The following is a 23,133-nucleotide window of genomic DNA, read 5'->3' on the forward strand; positions in this document are numbered from 1 at the left end:
TCCTCGGTGGCTGACTCACCTGATTGGTTCCAATCAGCAGAAAGGTGAGAAGGCCTCTTCTCAGTGGATAGAAAACTCCCCTTTCCTGCTGATTGGCTGGCTCTAGGAAACTGGAAACAGGGACCAGGCCACAGAAATCACAATGGGTCCTCAGCCCCTAGACTACTGCACCTCTGCCTTCCATTCTCAGTGGGCACCAGCCACCTACTGGATACCTCTGTACCTTCAGTGGTGAGAAGAAACTGGATTTCCACCATGACTGTTTAACCTACTGTGAGTCATCTGCTCACAGGATGACTGCCATTGCCATAACCTTGGCTGCATCAAGCCTGTCAATCGGCAGGTTGGGGGTATGTCATAATTTGGGGAAGCCCAATATTCTCCCCTTTCATTGAGGTGTTCCTTAGACAACATTCCTGCAGGCTTTCACACTTACTTATATAAGCCTGGTAATTGGAATGGCTTTGGTTTGTGGGGGTGGCCAAGGGATGAGTGAATTCAGTCGCCTGTTAAATGCTTGCTGCAATTTGTGCTGTTGTTTTTCAACCAACAGGCTAAGAACAACAACCACAAAATAACTCAGCAAGGATTTGCAGGGCTTGGCATCACTGGGGAGGACAGTGGCATGCTTCCTACTGGCCTTTTTTGATCCTGCTCTGGCTGACTTCTTGGCTGAGGGAGTTGCCTAAATTGGCAAGATGAGTAAGGCAGTCAACGCCCCATGGCAATGGAAGAAAACAACCATCCAGTTGAACGACATGGAAACTTGGGAAGCAGCCGTATTCCGAGTTAGACCATTGGTCCATCTAGCTCAGTATTGTGCACACTGACTGGCAGAATCTCTGCAGTGTTTCAGACAGGCTTCTGAAGATGCTGAGGGTTAAATTGAGGACCTTCCCCATGAATGGAGAACTTCAGACCTCCAGATGTTGTTGAGCTACAACTCTTCTTACCCATGACCATGCTTCTTGGGGCTGATGGGAATGAGGAACATCTGGAGGGCCAAGGGTACCCCATGCCTAACCATCTTTGGACCACAATTCCCATAATCTCTAACAATGGACTAAGCTGTCTAAGGATAAAAGGAATTGTAGTTCAACTACAACCTACAGTTGAAGAACACTGGTCTACACTGACCGTGGGCCTCCAGAATTTCAGCGTGGTCCTGCTAGCTTTTTTACTGGGAATTTTAGAGATCCAATCTGAGATTTTAAGCATGCAAAGCATGTGATTTCCAAGGCTTAGAATGAAGTTCCCTGAACTAGTTACTGTATAAAACAAACACACCTTAAATTAGACCCCAAAGTGGTTTTCATAATTCCCTGCTGAAGTAAATGCGAATTAAGTTTATTTTGGGGTAGAACTTAAAACAATTTCTAGTTCATATTCATCTCTCCTCACTCCCACCTGCAATGCAGGAAGCCCAGAATATTTGCTTGCTTGCTTTTTTTAAAGGAAAAACTTGGTATTTATAAAGAAAGTAAGAAAGCAAAAGGTGAAGGCAATGTTCTACGGCTTCTTAGGCAGATACAATGGCATTGCTGCTGCTAAGGATACTTAGTCACTTAACCGCTTTTGCCAAGTAACTAAAAGGAAGGAATGTGAGGCATTTCCTGTGTTTTCTTTCTCCTTTCCAACAGGAGCATCTTGCAGCGAGAAGCACAAAAACAAAGTGACAGATGCCTTGGATGGTATAAATTCAGCCGGGTAAGGCTTTTCTTGTATGGAAATACAATTATGGGGAAAATATCAGTGGATGACTTTCTGTCAGCCATCTTATTACTTATATGTGGGTCCAATTTTGGACCGTCTACTGAAGTGCAGCAGCTCATAATATTCTGAATTATCTTCTTCTACTTCTTCTTCCTCTTTCATTTGGATGAGTTTGGATGGAACCCGTTTGTTTTGTGAAAGAATGAAGGTGAACTGGAGCCAGTGGCTTTTCGGACAGGGGGAAGTTGAACTAGTTGCTTTTAAATCTGAATGACCCAAGCTCTGGTGATTTCCATTTGAGCGATAATTAGATATCCAAGCCATCATGGCTCTTCCAGGCTGTAGGGGCAGGTCCATTAAGGCAAATGGGCCACTGCCCCATCAAACTCAACTGGATTCCTCCAACTCCACCTGACTTATTTACATCCAGTTCACGGTGAGGCCCTGACTGTCACCTTCCTCCACCTGAGTCTCAGGTGTTGTCCCTTGTAGAACTCGGCAGGAAGGAGGATGGGGACAAAAGTACAACGACTTGGTGCTGCCTGCTATTGGCTCTTACTCAGCCAATCGTTGGCTCTGGCTCCACCTACTTTTTGGGCTCCCACCCCACTAGGGAATAATCAGCAGTGGGGACAAATTGCGCCGTGCTCCCCTTAGCATGATGAGCTTCATCTCAGTTTACCCCAAGAAATTTCAAACCCCAAATAAAAGATGCTAGTCAGTATGAAAAGACACCTGCAGCATTTTATTACAGAAAGATTACAAAACAACCAGTGCAGATTGCATAGTTTTGCTCTTTTTAACCTTCAAGAAGGCAAAGGGGTAGGGGGTGAGGACAAAATAGGAGCACAATAAATTATTAAGTTACAGCCACAAAAAGAGGTCACTTTCCATAATTCTGCCCCCTTTCCCTCTCATACATGCACACACTCGAAATAAATTAACAGTCAAATATTCTCCTTCAAAATGCATCTGCATCCAACCATCATAGAATTCAACAGCAAGGCAAATGGATATACAGTACATATTTCATTCATAGAAAATAATAGATATATAGATATTTACAGGATTCTATCCAACAGCGGGTGGCACTGTGGGTAAAAGCCTCAGTGCCTAGGGCTTGCCGATCGAAAAGTCGGCGGTTCGAATCCCCGCGGCGGGGTGCGCTCCCGCTGCTCGGTCCCAGCGCCTGCCAACCTAGCAGTTCGAAAGCACCCCCGGGTGCAAGTAGATAAATAGGTACCGCTTACCAGCGGGAAGGTAAACGGCGTTCCGTGTGCTGCGCTGGCTCGCCAGATGCAGCTTTGTCACGCTGGCCACGTGACCCGGAAGTGTCTCCGGACAGCGCTGGCCCCCGGCCTATAGATGTGAGATGGGCGCACAAACCCCAGAGTCTGTCAAGACTGGCCCGCTCGGGCAGGGGTACCTTTACCTTTACCTTTATCCAACACTAGCCATACTACTGAGGTTAATGGACACGACTAATTTAGATTCATAAAATTCAATGGGTCTTCTCTGCATGGGGCTTAGTCGGACCCATAGTGATCCCAACAGTGTGGGGATAGATTCCAACTCCCCCTTGCTTAAACAATGCTACTTGGACTTATTCAGAGAGACATGTTTATCATTTGAGGACTAACACAGCATAGCGGTGCCCCCCAGCTCAGATTGCTCTGTGGGCATGCAATCTCAGAAAGGCTCAGGCAGGTAATTTGCCACTTGGCATGGCAAACTTCAAGTGATGAACAGGGATGACTGAATGACCCCTGAATGCATAAAGTGTGGTACAGCCCTGAGCTCTGGTGATCATCAATAAAGCTTTCTGGTACATCCAGACATCTATTTGCTATATAAAACTAAATATTTTATAGTTCAGGATTTCAGGATGTCCATTATGACAAAGCAATCTTCTGAATACAGTTGGAACATTTCTCTTTTTTTTAAATCCAGAAACCATTATGCAAAGGAGAAATCTGGCACATTTTGTGTAAAGCAAAAGTTCAATGTGCTTGCAAGTATATATCCGTTTACTTTAAAAAGAACAGCAGCCATTATGGACATGGTTGGATTTTGAGGTCTGAAGAGGGGCAATAGGTAAAGAAATCCATTTGAAAAGTTGATATTGGCTTCCAAATTCGCCAATAAAATGTAATATTTAAAAGTGCCCTGTAACTAATTTCCTGAGTGAAGAACGGCCAATCAGAAGCTGTCGCACTGCCAGCCACTCAAAAAAGCTGACTTTGCATAGTGTTGTTCCTTTGCCACCCGAAGGGGGAGGCTGTAACCTGAGTACAGGCAGTTGCTAGGCTAGACACTGGGGGTTCTTGGGCACCTATCCTGCTCCATGCAAGCTACTGTTTTTCTTCTTCTCGTTCGAGAACTCAGCTTATAAACCCTGAACTTCACATTTTAACAGAGGCAGCACGCAATCATAATTAAAAACACGTTCCTTGCCACGGATTTCAGAGCTCAAACAGGAAAAAACTACCTGTCAAACAGAAGAGATACCGTGGGCATTACAATCAGCACGGTCAAGTATTCATTGCATCCCTCTGGGATGCCAGAGGCACTGTTAACACAGACGGAAGAGAACATAGCCTCATAAATGTTCGCTAGACACATTTTTTAATGTGTGGGCTGTTTAACATTTAACTCGAAGACACCTGTGAAATGTTGACGGTCCAGCCTCTTTGCCCAGGGATGCCCAGTTGAATCTGGTTCCCTCAGGAGAGCTTCAGCGGGAAGCTATGGTTGTGGCTTTTTATAGGGAACTGGATAACCGCCAGTCACTCTCTAGCTTTCCTCTTCCCTCAGATGAAAACACGAAAATAAAAAAAATAGGCTTCTCTTATAAGGAGGCCACAGGTCAGTCATCTCTGAAAAGAATACCGAGGAACAAATAACATGAGGGGGGGGGGAAAGGGGTCTTCAAGTCAATCAAGGAACCAGTCAGAAAGTAATCGTCAGTGTTTGCCTGAGCTTCGTTCGGACACCTCCCTCATTAACGGAACGCATTGCAAATCTGATCCCAAGTCCCGGAGTGGAAAACCTCGCTTCCCTGGGCTCCATCTTGTTTGCCACAGAACTGTCCGAGGAGGTTCAGAAGAGAAAAGTCACAGGCTCAGTCTCCTTTTGGAGGCTGGGCCCCATCAGTCCAGCACTTCTGAGCCAGCATTTCTGGGTCAGCAGTCACAACTGTACTGGCCACAATTCTCCACAAAAGCAAGTCTTCTTCAAAGGTATGAAGGTAGGTTTGGAGTTCTCCAAGATCCATTCTCTTTGGACGCCATTAGCTGTTGAGGCGCATATCTACGCTATGCTCTTTCCGGTGCTTGAATCCATTCAGCACCACACTTGGGTAGAGCTCAGGCATCTGGTATGTGCTATATTTTGTGTCTTGGCATGGGGTGCCAGTGCCATCACTGGCGTAAGGTTTTGTCACATCCTGGGTGCTGGCCAGGCCTTCCTCCACATAGCGGTACTTCTCCAAAGTCAAGCTTATGCTCGGGATGTTGGGGGGTCGAGACACCTTATGCGTCCTCTTGGCCGTGAACTGACGGTAGAGGAAGATGAGAGACAAGATGGCGGCATCCACGAGGAACTCCAGCAGCTCCACCACTGACAGCACCGATGACCCAAACCAGAGACTCCAGTTGCTTCCCATGTTGGACATCATCTGGGATTCCTAGGGAAAACATAGATCATCTGATTAGACCACAGTCCTTTGCAGAGTGAGGGCCACATAGCCTTCTGGGGAGCCGCATGCCAGTGGTAGGAGGACCAGAGGCATAAATGGGTGTAGCAACAAATGTCAATTTTACCTTTTGTACCAGTAGACTACTTTCTACACACACACACCAGAACCTCTCTCAATCCTCTATCCAGGAAAGCAAGAGACGTGATCAGAGTTAAAGGACACATTCCAGCCAGGCCAAAGCACTCAGGGAGGGTGTGAAGTAGGGCTGGGGAAGGGAGTGGCCTGGGAAAGGTTCCTAGGGCCAGATGGAGAGGCCTGGGGGGCCACACTTGGCCCCTGGACTTTAGCTGCCCCAGCCCCAGGTTAAACACTGCTGTGACCCTATATGTTGCAGCCAACATTAATATCCCACATGGAGTCAACCCATCAACGTTTATGGATCTAACTTAGTCATGGCCATTAATTTTTGTGCATCTACTCTGAGTATGACTTAGATGGATAGAATGTGTTTCTCTTCCGCAAATATCTTCGTTTACCTGCCGAGTTCTCCTTCCTTTCTGTTCCTAGTTTTATTTCATTTGTAATTGCTGCTTGTCTTCCTTACGGATTTGTTTGCGGAAGGGCAACTTTATGTGGCCTCTGCTATCAGTTTCAAAGAACTTATAAAGGCTAAGAACATTATGTATGTTTTTTCTCTCCTCCCTCCTAATCTCATTTCCCCTTCTGTTATAATTTTTAGATTCTAAGACAAGGGAGTGGCGTCTGATTCCTGATCATTCTAAGCTGCTCCGGGAGAATTTGTTTAGCCGAAGAACAAGATGCAAATAGAAATGAATTTCTTTCTTTGGTAATAGTTGTTTCTAACTGCTGTTTAAGTTGGGTTGGATCCAAGTTGACAGCATAATTCTCTGCATGCTTGCTCACTAGCACAGTAATTGGGTTCAATGGGACTTACTTCCAGGTAAGCATGAATACTATGGGTGCCTATTGTTAGCTGCAGCTGGTTGCCATGGAAACCAGTGGTCATTAACTCATGATAAAGGTGGTGATCCGAACCCCACTTACCCAATGAATTTGGGGAGTATGCCCCAATGAATTTAAATGGACTTACTTCTGAGTAGATACTTGGTAGCAGTCACTTAGCTATACTCAGAGTAAACCCATTTCAAGTGAATGAACATGACTAACTAAAGTTAATGTAGGCCGAATAAACACACAACTTCAACTTACTGTATATTCAGGAGATTCATCCCAAGAATTGTAGTTTAGTCGCTCGTAGTAAATGTTCACCTTGGCAATATCTTTTCTGAAACTGAGGAAAGAGAGCGTCGAGATCGAGTTAGTCCAGTGTAAATTTGTCCACCCCCCCAATACATTTTATTACAGTTTAAAAGAAAATACATGAAGGTTAATATCAAATATACAGTATCGTTTTATCAAAGTTTTTTTTTTTTTAAAAAACCCACTAATCTAAATAAAAACAAACCGAAATGAAGAAAAGAAATAAGAAAAGGGGGAAGAAAAAAGCAAGAGGAGGAAAAAAGAGAACTTCAAATTCTCCATCTGTCAGCTATGTATAAAAACTATCCAAAACATCCACTCCAAGATAACTGTCCAGTGTAAATTTGATTGCGGGAACTTTTGAGAAAATTGTGGAGAGACACTGCCAGTCAGTGTAGGCAACACTGAGTTAGGTGGACCAAACAACCTCACTCTGTGTGCTCCTTTGCTCCAGATGGTTGAGGACCTTTAGTTAAAATGCAAACTGAACTGGTACAGTCAGAAGCAAGGACCAGTGAATGCCACGGTGCACCCTCCCCAGCTAACTACGGACAGGACTGATCAAAATAAATTTGGTATAGTGCCATGTAAGTGGACTACAGCTCCTACGCTTCAAAATTTAGCACTTCACCATAGATGCCAGTTCTGAAGACCGTTGCCGAATAATCTTGCATTTATGGTGAAAGACAAGGATTTGACAGCAGCAGCAGCAGCAGCAGCAGCACATACACCCCGGTAGAAAAAACAACTTATGACTAACCTGTTGCCGGTGACATTGTATCTGTTCTGGGCTTCCAAAGCTTTGTGAATCCATTTCTAAAAAGAAAGACACAGGAACAGGGTTCAAAATATGGAAGCAGACGCAGCAGATGGTTCAAGTGGCATTGTGCCAAGGATGGCATAGGGGAGCTGCCATCTGTCCAAAATATCAGCTGGGCTTGCTCTTCGGCTCTTAACGGAAGCTTGCTTTGCAGTGAAGCTTAACATGCCATTGGGATAAAAATGACCACCTATGAAGGCCTTTGGGTCAAGCTGCTGTTAAAGGCAGAGAAGCACTGTGCAGCAGAGTAGTTGGCAAATTGTAATAATAAAAACGGATACATACAAGCGAGGCAGAAGTAATGTGACTATCAGGTTTTTAAAAATATATTGAGCATTCAAAACTTTTTGTTTGCGCTTAGAAGTTTCATCAATATGCTTAATATATTTTCTTTGCTCTCATTTTTTTAGAAAAGGGGATTTGACATCACTATGGAGGATCTGTTGCACCCTATCAGATGTTTAAGGAGGCAGAAGAAACAGTTAAATTCTCCTCCTAGTAGGAGCACATACCATAGGTGACTGGCTCCCTGATTGGTTGTATGTTCACTGCAGCAGGCTCCCTGATTGGTAAGTGACTATCATTAGCCAGCTTGGGAGAACATTGAAAATTTAGCATCCTCCCCCACTCTGAACTCCACATAGGTTATACTTTACCTCAGATTTGGTCGAGGGCCACTTTGCATATCCTGCTGCAAGTTTGTACCAAGTCTCTCTGCCAAGAAGACAAGAATGTAAAAAGGTTACGAGGATCCCTGCTGCATCAGAACAAAAGCTACAGTGAACATTTTATGGTCCCGCCTCCTTTTCTTTCCTTTGAGATGTGGCGGCCATTTTATGTCATGTCACACCCCCATGGCAGCCAGTTGGTGACTGGAACCCACAGTACATTCTCAACATTCCCAAAGTGTCCACTAGCCTGAAAAGGCTGTAATGCCTGGATGCCCGTATGCACCCTTGGGTGATCTACATGCAGGTCGCACTTACTGAACACAGTGTGTTCCCTGGAAATTGTTCGTTAGGCGACCATTCAGCTAACAAGATGACAGTTTCCATTATTTCCTAGGCGAACATTTCTGATCCATGATTTTCCTCCACCCTCCCACCATGGTTTCTTCCTTAAATGGCTGCAGCCAACCAGCAAGAGAGGGACAAAGGAAAAACTGGTTTGTTCGAACTCTCCTGCTCCCTGATTTATCCGATCTCTCTCCCCATTCCTTTTCTCCATGGTTTCTGCCTGAAAATGGTTGCTGCTGACCAGCAAAGCATAAACAAGTATGGAAGTGGGCAGACTCTGGCTGTTTGGATATCTGAATCAGCTGAGCATGTAGCAAGGTTTGGGCAATTTTTTTTGCGTTTGGATAAGTGAATCTTCGCATAACAAGCAGACCAATAGTGGGGCCTGCATGTATGACTCAAAAGAGAATGAGGAGAGGAGGTAGATATCTAGTGGGCCAGTCAATGAAAAGGCACATATCTGGTCCATGCTAAGCTTGACCCTGCTACCATTCGAATGCGTCAAATGCCTTTGCTACTCACTTGCATGGTCTGTGGCATTTGTCAAAACAGGATTCGGTATCAGTGGCATCCTGATTGTACATGCGATTGTACAGGAGATAGAAGCAATGACCTACAGGAGGGGGAAAATAAGAGGAACAAGTTCAATAGGATGCAGCTGCCACAGGCAAATAATTGAAGACAGTCCTGTTCTGCCATCATGAAGGGTCCTTGTCTCAACCAACCCTCAACATGGTCTGATCAACATTTCCTGTTTGCAGCTGAACTTAGTTTGAGTGGTACTTCCTGCTTCAAATTGAACCTACTTTGATTAGCACTTCCTGTTTCCAATTTAGTGGTTTGGCTGTCACTTCCTGTTTTCAGCTGAATACAGTTTGCTCAGCACTTCCTTCTCCTAACTGAACATGCTTTGCTTGAATGATGTAGGGAGAATCCCGAGGATCAGACTGTGGATTCCCTATCCCGAGTCAGCTCATACAAAGTATTCACATTATGTGTCCTCTTTGGTGTTCTTTCTTTCTTTCTTTCTTTCTTTCTCTCTCTCTCTCTCTCTCTCTCTCTCTCTCTCTCTCTCTCTCTCTCTCCCCTCTCTCTTGTTGTATAAGCATCCACCCTAGTTCAGGTATGCCAGGAGGTAGCCAACATAGTGCCCTCTCAATTTTGTTGGAACTCCCATCAGCCCCAGCCAATGTGGCCAATGGACAAGAATGATGGGTGCTGGAGTCTAGCAACGTTTGCAGGCACCACATTGGCTGTCATGGAGAAACAGCTAGCCAGGCTACATATAGACTCTGTGCCATTGGCCAAATCAAGTCATTCTGAATACATTTAACCACGTGTGTGTGTGTGTGTGTGTGTGTGTGGGTGGCTTCTCCTTACCCCAATTACGATGCTTGTTATAGTTGCAGTACTCCGTTCCTGGAGGCAGTGGGTAGTAATAGTACCCACAACCACAGTCTTCAATCATTTTCCTCTGGAAACATGAATGCAAGCAAGCCTGTGGGGCAGTGAAATGGTGTGGGGAGACAGAACAAAACAGAAAGTGTTGTAAGTCAATTTTTTCTGGTGCCTCAAGCCTTTCGCTTCAGATCCGCTAGTGGGGTAGATAGGTGTTAATTTAATGGGAAGGGCTATCCCAATTCATTTTGCCACTCACGGTGAAGGAGAAGAGCCAAACACACCACTGCAAAGCAATTTCCCCAATAGAATGCATGCTTGCTTGGTATTTGCAGTAACACATGTGTTTTTATGGAAACTTTGCCTCTGTAAATCTTTGCACACATTACATGGCTGCAGAATTGCACTGCACAATTTGGAATGGGGCAAATTCTGAAGGATGCCTGCCTTTTTAGCTTAGCTCGTCAGTTTGAAAACTGCAAAAAATTAGGTAGGTTTGCCTTAAGATTGAAACCAGATCAAATTTATACCGTCTTTTCCTTAGCCTGAATTTCACACCCTGATTTGAATTAACTGGGCAGATCTTTGACAGTGAGCTGGTTGCTCTAATTATTTGAGCGATCCAACACATGGGAAGGGTAAGGATCTTAAAAAGGCAGAAATGAATAAAGTGGGAAAACAAAGCCTCTGTTTTAGCTGTACCTGCTGCGTGTATGTGCTGTTGTATATGAGCTTGACAGCCACATCATCGCCGTCCTTTGTACATGTGCCATAATTTCCGCCTAAGCGAGTCACCTCGTCCTGCGTAGTTGGAGGGAGGAAAGAGCATATCACTTGGAGTTTAGCATACAGGCCAGAATCAATTCAACATAAAGAAGCTAAACCTGGAAGAATCTCTCCCCTCTCCACCACTAAAGCAACATCAGCCCCACAGGAGGCCCTTGCAATTGCCTGTCGCTAGTTATTGAAAGTCAACTGTCTGGTGGTGGCTGGTGCCCAGCAGGTTTGGTGGGGTGGAACTCGGAGAGCCCAAACATTTTGACATTCCCCCAAATTGGGATTGCAACAAAAACCCCATTTGGAATGCCAGTTCAAAACATCAGGGATGGGGAGGGGAGGACCTTTTTTCAGAGCGACGGCTGCATTCATTCTGGGCAAACTTCCAGGGGGCGGGGACAAAGCCAAAAGGGGGCGTGGCATTGGATGCAAGGTTTACTTTCGCTAGTTTATATACACTTTTACACAAACCCCACTCTATGCACCATCCAGGCAAGTAAGAGACACTACCAGAGTTCAAGGGTGCTTTTAGTCAGGTAAAAGCAGGGATGTGAATCAGGGTGAGGGGTGTGTGGCCTGGGAAGAGAGTGCCAAGGGCCAGATCAGAAGGAATTTGGCTCCCGGGCCTGAGGTTCCCAACCGCTGATTAAAACACTTTTACCCTGCTCTGCCTCCAGCCAGAAAGCCTCCCAGACACCCCGCCACCCCACATTTCTTAGTACAAAAGTATTGATCTGATGTGTAGAGATCTTCCCTGTTCTGCTTAGGTCAAGAGTGTTCTGGAAGGTTTCTTTCTATGTGAAAGAAACAGGCAGAAGGTTCTTGTTTGGGTTATTCCTTCTGAGAAGCTGAGTACAGCTGGTTTAAACTGGTTCTGTTCTCCTTTCTGTCAAGGTCATGCTGACTCTATCTCTTTGTTCTGGTGTGGCGTTCTGTACGCTTAGTGTTAAGGTTCAGTCTTATTATAAGTTCTTGTTAAGTTTAAGTGAAGTCTGCTGCAACTGGATTTCTTATGGAAAGTGCCAATTCTGAATGTATTGGATTTGTGACCATTATGCTCATTTGCCTTCCGGAGCAATAAAGCTCTGTTGGATGAAGTACAATTGCCTCTGGTCTATTTTTGGGAACTCTGCAATGTGTTCAGGTTTTTCCCTCCTCCACACATGACACATGCCAAGGTTTTTCTTGTTTCCCATTCAGACCCCCCGGTGCTCACCTGTGTGATCCCGATGGTGGTTTGAATCCCCGGCCGAATATCAAACCCCTCGTGCTCTAAGAACGCGGTCTGGTTGTGGCTGTGGATCATCACCCTCACGCCCGCCTTGGTGGACAGCAGCGGGATGTGGTCCTTTTGCTCCACTTTGAGGATAAGGGAGAGACCTGGCACCAAACAAACACAAGAAGGTAAGAAGGACCCTCCGAGGAAAAAGCAGAGGGATTCGTCGTCAAAGCACAGCTCCGTCCAAGCAGGAAGTGACATCAGTCAGTTGCTAAACAGGAAATGGCATCAGCGTGTGACCAAAGCTCTTTTTATTGCACATGCCCCTCAAAGATTGCTCTGGTGGGAGGGGGCCGAACCCTGTTCAAAATTTCCACCTACATAGTTGGCCTCTGAGGTAACCATGAGCAGCTGTGAAAGCAACGGCTGCCCACACGACAGAGGAATCGCTTCTGTGTGGCTCACTATGATGTCAGAGACACCCTCATGGGCACAAGATCTCACATATATCATCATCGCTAGTGTGTAGGAATGACTCAGGGCCAGCCCAAGACATTTTGCCGTCTGAGGCAAAGGATAAGATGATGCACTCCATATGCAGAAGACCGCTGGGCTAGCAGTTGAAGTTTACATTGGTGATGGCAGGGAAGCTTTCCACAACACACCTGAAGTCAGTTACATAAGAAGCTGCCTTATACAGAGTCAGACCTTTGATCTAGCTAGCTAGCTCAATATCGTCTACTAGCTTAAGAGCTCCAGAGACCATTTATGTCAGTGCGCATTTAAATTGCTGGTGTTTTCTCGCCCTGCCCTTTAGATCATACATTTGAATTGTTTTACAGTTGGTATTGTGTATTGTTTTAAAGTACTAAAATCCTCGATTTATGATAGCTCAGTTGCCTTCGTATATTCAGCTTATCCTACAGGGTGATGCACAGTTAAACTAAGAAATCACTGAAGGAGTGATAGGCACCAACTTGGATGGTATCAAAAGAGGATTGGAGAGATTCGTGGAGGAAAAGACTATCAAAAGTTATTAGCCACAATGGCTATGCTCTGCCTCCACAGTTAGATGGGCCACTGGCCTGATCCAGAAGGCTCTAAGTATGTTATAGGGTGACCCCACCTTCTCCTCATTCTGCCCCCCTGAGCTGCCATTCTGGGCCTAGATCCATTGGGTGTACCTTGCCCTGGCAGCAAAAATCAAACTAGTCCCTGTCAGCTTGAAGTCTGCTTGCCTGCATGCCATCTTAAAATTTGGTATTGCACTTCTGTTGAGAAAGCTATAACAATGAAAACCAGAACACAGTTTTGCTGTTTTACAAATATCTCTTCCTCTAGTTCCCCTCAGGGTCATCTATTGTTTGACCCTGCCCGCATTCCCTCCCTGACCATTCCCCTTAGGAACAGCACATTATGGGAGAGAGGTTAAGCTTTTATACCTGGGTCATTTTCTTGATAAAAATCACTCCTCAGATCTGCTATTTGCATCAATTTTGTGGGGAGGGGACATAAAGGTGCCCATATGATACCCGTATATTGTCCCTCTGCTGGGCAAATAGCAGCTTCAAAGGTTATTTTAATCAGGCAAATGACCCTACTGGAAAGGGTTAACCCACCCATTTTCCAGTGTAACAGCCCTGATCTGATTTGGGACATAACTGGATCTGTTTTCACTCTAAGGACACACTCTGAAGACAGTAATAAAATGGCAGGTTATGTATGCTGGAAAGCAAATGCACACCCAGCCAAACTGACAGCTACCCCTTCCCTCACAGAAACTGCTGGACTGTGAAAATTTCGTTTCTGATAATTTTGCCCTCTTGGTTCACAGCCTGTACAGCAGCTGAACCAAACTGTGTCTGATCTTCATTGCCTCATGGGGGGACACAACATCTAGAATTATCTCTGTAGTTTAAAGCAACATGTCTGTGGAACATAATGAGCTCTGCACACAGCCTAACCCTTGCAAGCAACCAATAGTCAAACTTATCTGCCTGCACATTCTTTTTCTCCGTTCTTACCGTAAACAATTCCAGGCTTCAAAGCTTTCCAGAACTCATCTGTCCCGCCTTTATTAAAAGTGTAACAGCTTCCATAGACGGGGTGATGAAAGTGCTCAGTTTCACTGTGGTGAAGGAAGGAAAAGGGGGAATGGTCAAAATCAAATATGAGCATTTTTTGTTGTTCTCTCCTTTCCAGCGTTTGTTCACTGGACTTCATTCTCCAGTTCCTCAGCTCTCCAGATGCTTTGGGGCTACAACTCCCATCATCCCTGACCACTGGTCCTGTTAGCTAGGGGTGATGGGAGTTGTAGTCCCCAAGGGAGGGCCGAGTTTGCCTATGCCTGTTCTACAGCCTTCACCAACGACCTCAAAAAGGATATGGAACAGAATGGAGTCTCCTGGAAAGGGCATGGCTTGCTGGATCTCTGAACAGGAGCATGCCACACTGAAATGTTTTGCTGCGGGTGCCCATTAACTATTCACAGCCCTGGGGCTATGGTGAGATGGAGAGATAACCATCTTGTTCCATGTGACTATGCTGAAACATTTCATCACAAAAGCCATCTCAGAGAAAGGGGGACCTTTATGAATACTATCAGCCTCAGATGATAAGCATCCTCCTTCCCACCTCACCAGCGGTATTTTGGATTTGGCAGTGGGGGCAGCTAGTGCTTAAGAACAGGGATAAAATATAAGGAATATAAGATAAAGGCAATCCAACTGACACCTTAGGAACGTAAGAACAGCCTTTTGGATCAGGCCAATGACTCATAGTCCAGAATCCTGTTCTCACAGTGGCCAAACAGATGCCCCAACGCGAAGCTCCAAAGCAGAACAGCTCCTGTGGTTTCCAGTAACTGGCATTTATGGGCCTTATATTTCCAACCTCGAAGGTGTGGATGTTGAAACATGTCCCTACATTACACCAGCATTCCAAAGCTGACCGTTACTTTTACGAGTGAGGTCATCTTGCCTTGGGACAAGAGCGGATCGTACAGCAGACCGAGAGAGGCTCCGCCCTCTGGAAGTTTGCTTAAAACTTACAGGAGCCTGCCAAATACCCGCAATTTGTCCCAGCCGATAACGCTTAAGCAAATGTTTGCTTGGGTTCATTATCGGCGACGCGTTTTGATGGGCCCTTGTGGTTAGCTCCGCCGGCTTCTTGTTTCAACAACAGACCAAGGGGTGGTGGTGGCAGGGACCAGTTTGGCTCCACCGAGGGAACAACTGGTACAGTCACACCTTGTACTGTACAGAGAAGAGATAAGGCCAGGCAATAGGATAGCCAGCAGCTGCACGACAGCACCATGGTGAAAAGTCAATTCATGGCAGCACATCCAAGCCACGTGGGGACTGGCAGGTGGTACAAAGGGAAGGGTGTCTCCAGAAGTGAGACTTCTTACAGGTAAAAGGTCTTGTAAGGCCACCGGCAGCCTTCCTGTCTGATCCACAAAACTGATGCCTTCTTTACATTGCCTGCTTGCACCTTGAGATCTCTCCCATCTAAGCCCCTCTTGGAGGAAACTCATTGAAAGTACAGTAATGGCATGGCTGGCTGAGGTGAATTGATTTCAGTGGGTTTACTCTAAGTGGGACTAAGAGTGGAGACAATCCCTTCCATAGAAGTTCTGCTCCCACAAAGGAGAGGGTCTTTTCTTGCTGGGGTGCCCTGCTTCTGAAGTTGCCTCGCCAAGGAGGGACATCTGGCGCCATGATGAACTTTATGGTGGAAGGAGAAGGTGAAGACCTTCCTACAGCCCAAGGCTTTTTAGGTTCAGCTACTATATTCAGCTGCCACTGAATACCGGTGGCTGGGAACTGCAGGAGGGGAGAGCTGCTTTTGTGCTCTGGTCCTGCTTGTGGGCTTTACAGAGACACCTGGTTGGCCACTTTGAGAAGAGAGGGTTGCTTCCAACTCAATTCAACTCAGAACAGGCCCGATGAAAGGAGCAAACCTAAGTTAGGGCTTATCCATGCTTGGCTTTCATCTGCTTTCTCCAGGCACTGTCCATGATTTAAAGCTCTGGGTCTTTTCCGCCCTCGGAGTTTTCCCCATGAAAAACAGCTCTTTAAAGCTCAGTAGGAGCAAACGTCAATCTGTGGGGAAACCTGAATTGATGTTTGCTCCGATTCGACTTTAAAGAATGGGTTTTCGTGGGAAAAGCTTGGAGCAAAATAGCCCCACGGAAACCTCTTGGACACAGATCGTTATAGCATGGACCTCTGCCTGGAAAGAGCAGGGCAAAAGCTAAGTGTGGATAAGCCCTCAGTTATGGCCAAGAACATCATGAGCAGGACTAACACCAGCACAGCCAATAGAACCTAAGATGATGGGAGCTTGCCATCCAAGATTCTAGGGATTGGGCTCAACTTCATGGCCAAGCGAGGATCAGATCCCTGCTTTCCCAGGCCCAAATCCGACACTCTAACCACTGCACCACACTGTCTCTCCCATTTGGCCAAGGCAATAGCAACAGAGTTCACCTCCCTGCCCTCTCCACCCTCCACCTCTCTCGCACTTCCTGCCCTGCTCCTTTCACAAAGTACCTGCACTGCCCCTGAGGATAATGCTGCTGCTGCATGTCTCCTGAGACAGGCAGCGTTTCACTGGGTGTGGGCAGGTTTGCTCTGGCTTTATCAGATTGTTCTCCTTGCTGCGCCGTATGCAAACAGAAGCCGGGGAGGACCCGGTGCCAACCTGCCCTTCACCTCAAGAGAGACAGGGAGAGTCTGTGGCAATTCTAGGGAACTTCCCCATCCGCAGCCTGAAATTATCCCGAAAGGAGAAGAGCCGCCAACGCCCTCTTGTGTGCCTGAACGAACCAGCTCCTCTCTGTGAGGGATCTGGGAATAGAAATAGACAGGGTGGCTCGGGAGGTCAGGGTGGGGCTGCCCTTGGAATACTGTAGGGCGGTTCCGCAGAAAGGAACTGGGAAAAAAGGTCTGCAGAAAGGATAATCTATGGGATAGAGGGGAAGGGAGCAACTCCTCTATCTGTGAAGAAGAGTTTGAATTTGATATCCCACTTTATCACTACCCGAAGGAGTCTCAAAGCAGCTAACAGTCTCCTTTCCCTTCCTCCCCCACAACAAACACTCTGTGAGGTGAGTGGGGCTGAGAGACTTCAGAGAAGTGTGACTAGCCCAAGGTCACCCAGCAGCTGCATGTGGAGGAGTGGGGAATTGAACCCTGTTCCCCAGATTATGAGTCCACTGCTCTTAACCACTACACCACACTGGAGGGTGCATGTGCTCTGCAGTGGTTGGACCTTCGGAGAGTAGAGCTCAAAACCTGGTCTGGAAGCTGCCTCGCAGGCTTGTTGTGAGGATAATGTGGAGAGGGGCACCCGCACTGCCTCGAGCTCCTCAGAGGAAAAATAAGTACTAGTGTGGTCTAGTGGTTAAGAGTTTTGGACAAGGACTTGGGGGACCAGGAGACAAATTCCTAGCAACTGCCCTAGGCATGACTGAATTTCAGTCATTTCAATGGGTCTAAGTCTGTGCATTGGATGCAAGTCTACATTCTTCTTTTGCAGGAGCAATGCTTCCATTGATGACCACCAGCGGCTGCCTGTGAGCTCCCTCTCTGGAATGATTCTCAGATGGTATGGTTCTACAACTGAGCAGGCCAGCAGGCCCAGTGGCTGCGTGAGTTACCTAGCTTTGCAAGGCAATCCGTCGTACTGGCAAGCGTAGACCAGGTTGTTGATGTGGTCGTCGTCCTTGGAGATGTCAATGATGGGTGGGATCTGGGACATGATGTTCATGTAGTGGAAACTGTACCATTCCTGGAAAGCGTCAACTCCAGAGGAGTAAATCTTGGTGTAGCAGTCTCCACCCGTTTGGTTACACTGAGGAAAGAAGAGAATTAGGGGAGTGAGAGGTTCAGCTCCGAAGAAACAATTGTGCAGTGATCATGAAACTGGAGAGAGAGAGAGCGCAGAAGAGGGAGCTCTGCAGAGCAAAGCCAAAGGTCCGTCTTCTCTTGGTGGCCAACCAGATGCCTCTAGGTAGCCTGAAAGCAGAACAGGAAGCCAAGTGTCCTCTCCAGCTGCTCCTCCCCAGCATGCTGCCTCTGACCACACAGCCACCATGACCTCAGAGGTTCAGTGTGTATGTGCTGGCCTGAGAGAGGGCCTTCCCTGTGGCAGCCCCTGAGCTGTGGAACTCCTTCACAGAGGTGCATCTGGTATCTTCATTATACAGCTTTTGGTGAATGCTGAAGACGCACCTCTTAACCATGATTTGGACTCTGAAGGCGTATATTTTAGGACCTGACTTGTTTCTGTAATTCTAAGCTGTTTTCAACTGTTTTTCAATATTGTACAGTGGTACCTCGGGTTACATACGCTTCAGGTTACAGACTCCGCTAACCCAGAAATAGTACCTCAGGTTAAGAACTTTGCTTCAGGATGAGAACAGAAATCGCGCAGCGGCAGCAGTGGGAGGCCCCATTAGCTAAAGTGGTCTTTCAGGTTAAGAACAGTTTCAGGTTAAGAACGGACCTCCGGAACGAATTAAGTACTTAACCCGAGGTACCACTATATATCAATGTAAAGTGGTACCTTGGTTCTCGAACAGCTTGGTTCCCAAACAAATCAGCTCCTGAACACCACAAACCTGGAAGTGAGTGTTCCGGTTTGCGAAGGCTTTTCGGAAGTCGAATGTCTGATGCTGCTTCCGCGGCTTCTGATTGAGTGCAGGGAGCTGCACTTTGGTTTTCAACGGTTCCAGGAGTCAAATGGACTCCCAGAACAGATTAAGTTTGACAACCAAGGTACCACTGTATCTTAATAATGATAATGTTGATGATAATGTTAATGTTAATAATTTATTTCATACCCACCCTTCCCTCTAAGGTCTGAGGGCGGGTTACAGAATTAAAAGCAATCAAAAACAACTTGCAACCATCGAAATAAGGTGGGTCCTAAAACACCCCCCCCCCAAATGTTATTATTCATGTTGTGTTTTAATTGTTGCCCTGGGACCTTGGGGTGAAGGGCATTTGAGAAATTGTAACAACAAGAACAAGAACAAGAACAACAACAACAACAACAACAACAACAACAACAATGGGGTCACGATAGCCTCCCTGTCATTCTGTGATCCCTGAGTGGCTGGGCTCAGCCTGCAACCAATTCAGGAAGACCAATTGTCAATGGGAGGTGGCCACTGAAAATGGCCATTGAAATCCCCGTTCAACTTACCAGCCGGAAGCCCACTTTGCCGCCGCCCATTTTCACTAGAGCAATGCTGTCATCTAGCTTGAAGCTGGAGCTGTTGACCTCACTGTTTGTCCAGTTCTCCAGACTGACACTGGAGTTGTCTTCCAGAGTGCTTGCCGGAATGCTGAAGGGGTATAGGTTGTGTAGGGTTTCCCTGGCCAGATTATCCAGCTCGGCCATGTTTTTGCTGACTAGATTGATCCTGGGGAAATGAGAGAAACGACAAAGGGCTCTGAATATCAGCGTGAACCAAGCCATGCAAAGGAATCAGCAGGGACAGCCTGATCAAAGAGGCCACTCCGGGAAACCCTGAAGGCGAAACACAGAACCTTAAGAAAACTTGAAGTGTGTCTCCCCTATGTATTGCTCCATTTACTTTTACAACAGGAGAAAGATATGCCTGTCAATGGAGGCACGGTAGGTTCAGGTATGGTCCATAGCTCTGGCCAAGAATAGACTTGCCAGATCAGGGTGGTCAGAGGCAATATGAGTCCTTTATCCTTCGACAACACCGAGCATCCATCATCTCCCATATGAGATGCAGCAGTCAGCTTCCCAACGACTGGAGAGACTTTTTTGGACTAGAGACTTTAATATGCTTCATATTTATGCTTCATAAATTTGTTCTAAGTAGCAGTTCTAACATTAAGCTGCTGTTACAATTTTTTCCAAGAAAGGAGAGACTGGCTGTTATTGTTGTCGTTTAATGTATTTTAGATTTTGCTTGTCCCAGGTGACAAAGCAATAAAATACTATCTATCTATGTTTTGAAAGACTGAAAACAGGGAGCCTAAGAAAAGGGGAGGAACTGAATTTGACAAATTCGCCCCTCCCTACAAATAAGCGATCCCCTAAATTCCAGCCCTTCTCAACCTGCAAGTGAAGTTTTTCAATGATTCGAAAGGAAGCCCCTCAAAAATACAAAAAAACCACCCGTACCTGTATGGATTCAGATTGCAGAGCGTGATGGCAGGAAACATCGTTTGTTGTGATTTGACAGAAATGGACAAGACCACTGGGTATTGCCAGTACTGGTTGAAGAGGAGCCCAAATTGCCAATACAGCATGGCAAAGCTGGCGAGGAAGAGAAGGGTCCAGAAGGCCGTCTTCATCTTGTTCCGACTTGAGCAGACCAGCCGGATGGTGCCATGGATGGTGGTGTTCAAGCAAAAGAACTCAAAGAGGTCCTTGAAGGAGCTGTAGAAAGCAATGAGGGCATCATCCTCTTCCCTTTTCATTTCTACCTCTTTCTCTTTCCGTGTTTCTTCTTCCATTCTCTAAACAGATAGAAAGTTTTGAAATTTGGAGTTAGGATGAGCAAGAGAGACCCAGGCTCCCCTTAAGCAATTAGTTGATTCCCCCAACTCCAAGGCAATTTATTTTAGCCAAAAAGGTGCTCCACATTCTGCCATTTTCAAATAGGGTGGCTAAATGCAGGTGATGGGGAGGGCATTTCAGCCCAGGCTGAATGCAGATAGGAGTTTGGTAATAATAATAATAATAATAATAATAATAATAATAATAATAATAATAAATAAAAGTTATTTAAGTATAAGATATATGAAAAGTTGATAGTGCCTCAAGGCAGGTTCAACTCAATTGAACCAAAACAGTCTGGAACTAAAGTTCTAAGGCAGCTCTGAGGATGACTGGAGGATCTGACATTCAGAGTCAAAATATAATGTAAGAAACTGAGGAGAACCCTGCAGGATCAGGCCAATGGGCTCATCTAGTCCAGCATCCGCTTCTCGCAGTGACCAACTGGTTGTCCGTTGTGAACCTGAATGTCCCAGCACACTCCTCCCTTGTAATTCTCAACGACAGCTGCTATTCAGATACACACTTGGTTATAGCCAATGTTAGTCCTACTTGGACGGGTGTAAATTAACTGATTTGACTAACTGGCACCCATTTATTTCAATGTGTCTACTCTGATTAGGACTTCTCTGCTGACAACTTAGTGCCTCCGACAACAGGGGCAGAACATACCACTCTCTGGGACCAAGATTTGGAGATGTCCCATCAGGACTGTGGCAGAGTCTCCCCTTTCCTTCTTATGCCTCCCTGGAAACAGCATCTCTTATAGCCCTGAGCTCCAAATGGGGGTGCTGACCCAACATCTCCAAAAGGGATGAGTAGCAGGCAGCATCTGATTCACAAGGGATCACTTCCTGGAGCACCTCCTATGCCATGTGCCAGGTTTCAACAACAGGCCTGAATCACAACCCGATTCAACAGGGACATTCATCCATTGCAAGACCCAATACCAGATTTGGATTTCAGCCCTGAGCTGGTCGATGGATATAGTATTTCTGGCGTGTCTCAGATCTACGAAACCTAGAGGGTGAGTAGCAGGAACCTTAAGCAAGGATCTTTAAGAGAGCTGGCGGAAGGGCGGCGGGGTCATCATGCAGCAATAGCAGTTTGCGGAAATGTATAGGGATGTATGGCTCAATGTCAGGCGCCAGGTGCTATCTGCATTGAAGACTGGTCCTTTAGGGTACTGCCCCACAAACCGCAGTCTGTCTTACAGGACCACTGCTACGATATTGTGGCTGGCAACCCAGGGTTGTTATCTGTGGGAATTAAACTCCAGATTTGTGGGTTGTTTGACCCTTTTCTTAGTTCCCTTCCCCTTCCTATAAAAGTTACACTCTCTTTTAAATTTTAAATGACAAGATAACTTTTATTTTGTGCGCCTGCAGTTGCAAATTGAATGTATAGTGCAGGTAGATAGATGATAGCTTAAGCTGCTAAAACATCTCACATAGATTCAACTGTTACAGACTAGTTGGAAATGAATGGAGCCACACTTACCTAGTACAGTGGTGCCCCGCAAGACGAATGCCTCGCAAGACGGAAAACTCGCTAGATGACAGAGTTTTCCGTTTTGGAGGTGCTTCGCAAAACGAATCTCCTATGGGCTTGCTCCACAAGACGAAAATGTATTGCGAGTTCCTGCGGGTTTTTTTCCCTTCCCCCCCTTTTTCTAAGCCGCTAAGCCGCTTATCAGCTGATCCGATAAGCCGCTAAAAGCCGCTAATAGCGCTAATAGCACTAATCCGCTAATCCGTCAATGGGCTAGCTTCGCAAGACGAAAAAACCGCTAGACGAAGAGAATCACAGAATGGATTATTTTCGTCTTGTGAGGCACCACTGTACCTCCGCTGCTTCCAGGCGCAACCTTTCTCATTTGCTCTGGAGCTTTTCTTGTGAAAACCCAAATCAACGTTTGCCCTGACCAAGTGGGTTTTCGTGGGGAAAGCTCCAGGTCTGGGTGGGTGGGGGAAACCCAACAATGCACCAAGCTTGAAAGCTCGGGCCTGTGCCTGGAAAGAGCGAGGCAAAAGCTAAGTGTGGATAAACCCTTAGTCACGTCCCTCAACTCCAATGAGCCTACTCTGAGTAGTACTGGCATGGATTCAACCCTGACCTTTTTTTCAGCAGCCAGGAATGCGCTGTTTTGTTTTAAATAATGGAAGATTTGTTTTAGTACTGTGTACATCAATTAAAGAACTTAATAATATGTACTCAAGATACACCCATTGCAGAAGTGTTGGCTCTGGAGAGGAGTCAGGGCCTTGCAAGATGGTGCCCTCTGCTGGTTGCGTCTGAATGGTGTTGAACAGCAGTTTCTAACTCTGCACAGAGAAATGCAGGAAGGTGCCTTTTGCTGAGTCAGATCCCTGCTGCATCGAGCTCAGTATTGCCTACACTGGCTGGCAGCAGTTCCCCAAGGGTTCAGACGGGCCTTCCTTCCCAATGCTACTTAGAAATGCTGAGGAACAAACCTGGGACTTTCTGCTTGCAGGGAGGAAGCTAAACCCCTGAGGGAGAAGGGTGGTAGGAAATTATACCGAGTCAGACCATTGGTCCCTCTAGCTCAGTACTGTCTGCACAGACTGGCAGTGGCTCTCTAAGGTTTCAGAGTGAGAAACTTTTGCAGCCCCTACCAGAGATTGAATCTGGGACCTTCTGCATT

At 46.2% G+C, this 23,133-nt stretch overlaps 1 protein-coding gene and 2 long non-coding RNA genes across 4 annotated transcripts in view; 1 reads left to right on the forward strand and 2 right to left on the reverse strand.

The window, feature by feature from the left end:
- LOC309536595 overlaps positions 1–23,133 on the reverse strand; it is a 157,374-nt gene that overhangs the window by 40,092 nt on the left and 94,149 nt on the right. The gene's annotated exons all lie outside the window — the stretch shown is intronic.
- LOC309536598 lies at positions 1,494–6,261 on the forward strand. Its single transcript, XR_014221662.1, has 2 exons — positions 1,494–1,707; positions 6,150–6,261. It is a non-coding gene; the product is annotated as an uncharacterized lncRNA (long non-coding RNA).
- Positions 4,318–23,113, reverse strand: SCNN1D (sodium channel epithelial 1 subunit delta). 2 transcript variants are annotated; one of them, XM_082230100.1, is made up of 13 exons: positions 23,105–23,113; positions 20,091–20,428; positions 19,134–19,353; positions 17,584–17,777; positions 13,946–14,049; positions 11,919–12,082; positions 10,628–10,726; positions 9,908–10,025; positions 9,050–9,140; positions 8,168–8,225; positions 7,452–7,507; positions 6,641–6,722; positions 4,318–5,398 (listed from the first exon to the last, which is right to left on the reverse strand). In XM_082230100.1, exons 2-13 carry the CDS (start codon positions 20,423–20,425, stop codon positions 5,003–5,005), a joined length of 1,917 nt encoding a protein of 638 aa, XP_082086226.1. In that variant the 5' UTR covers positions 20,426–20,428; positions 23,105–23,113; the 3' UTR covers positions 4,318–5,002. The 2 variants fall into 2 exon arrangements, with proteins under 2 accessions (XP_082086226.1, XP_082086225.1); XM_082230099.1 differs by lacking the exon at positions 23,105–23,113 and adding an exon at positions 21,141–21,929.

This window comes from Podarcis vaucheri (genome assembly GCF_965113315.1).
Source record: "Podarcis vaucheri genome assembly, chromosome: 7".
NCBI lineage: Eukaryota > Metazoa > Chordata > Lepidosauria > Squamata > Lacertidae > Podarcis > Podarcis vaucheri.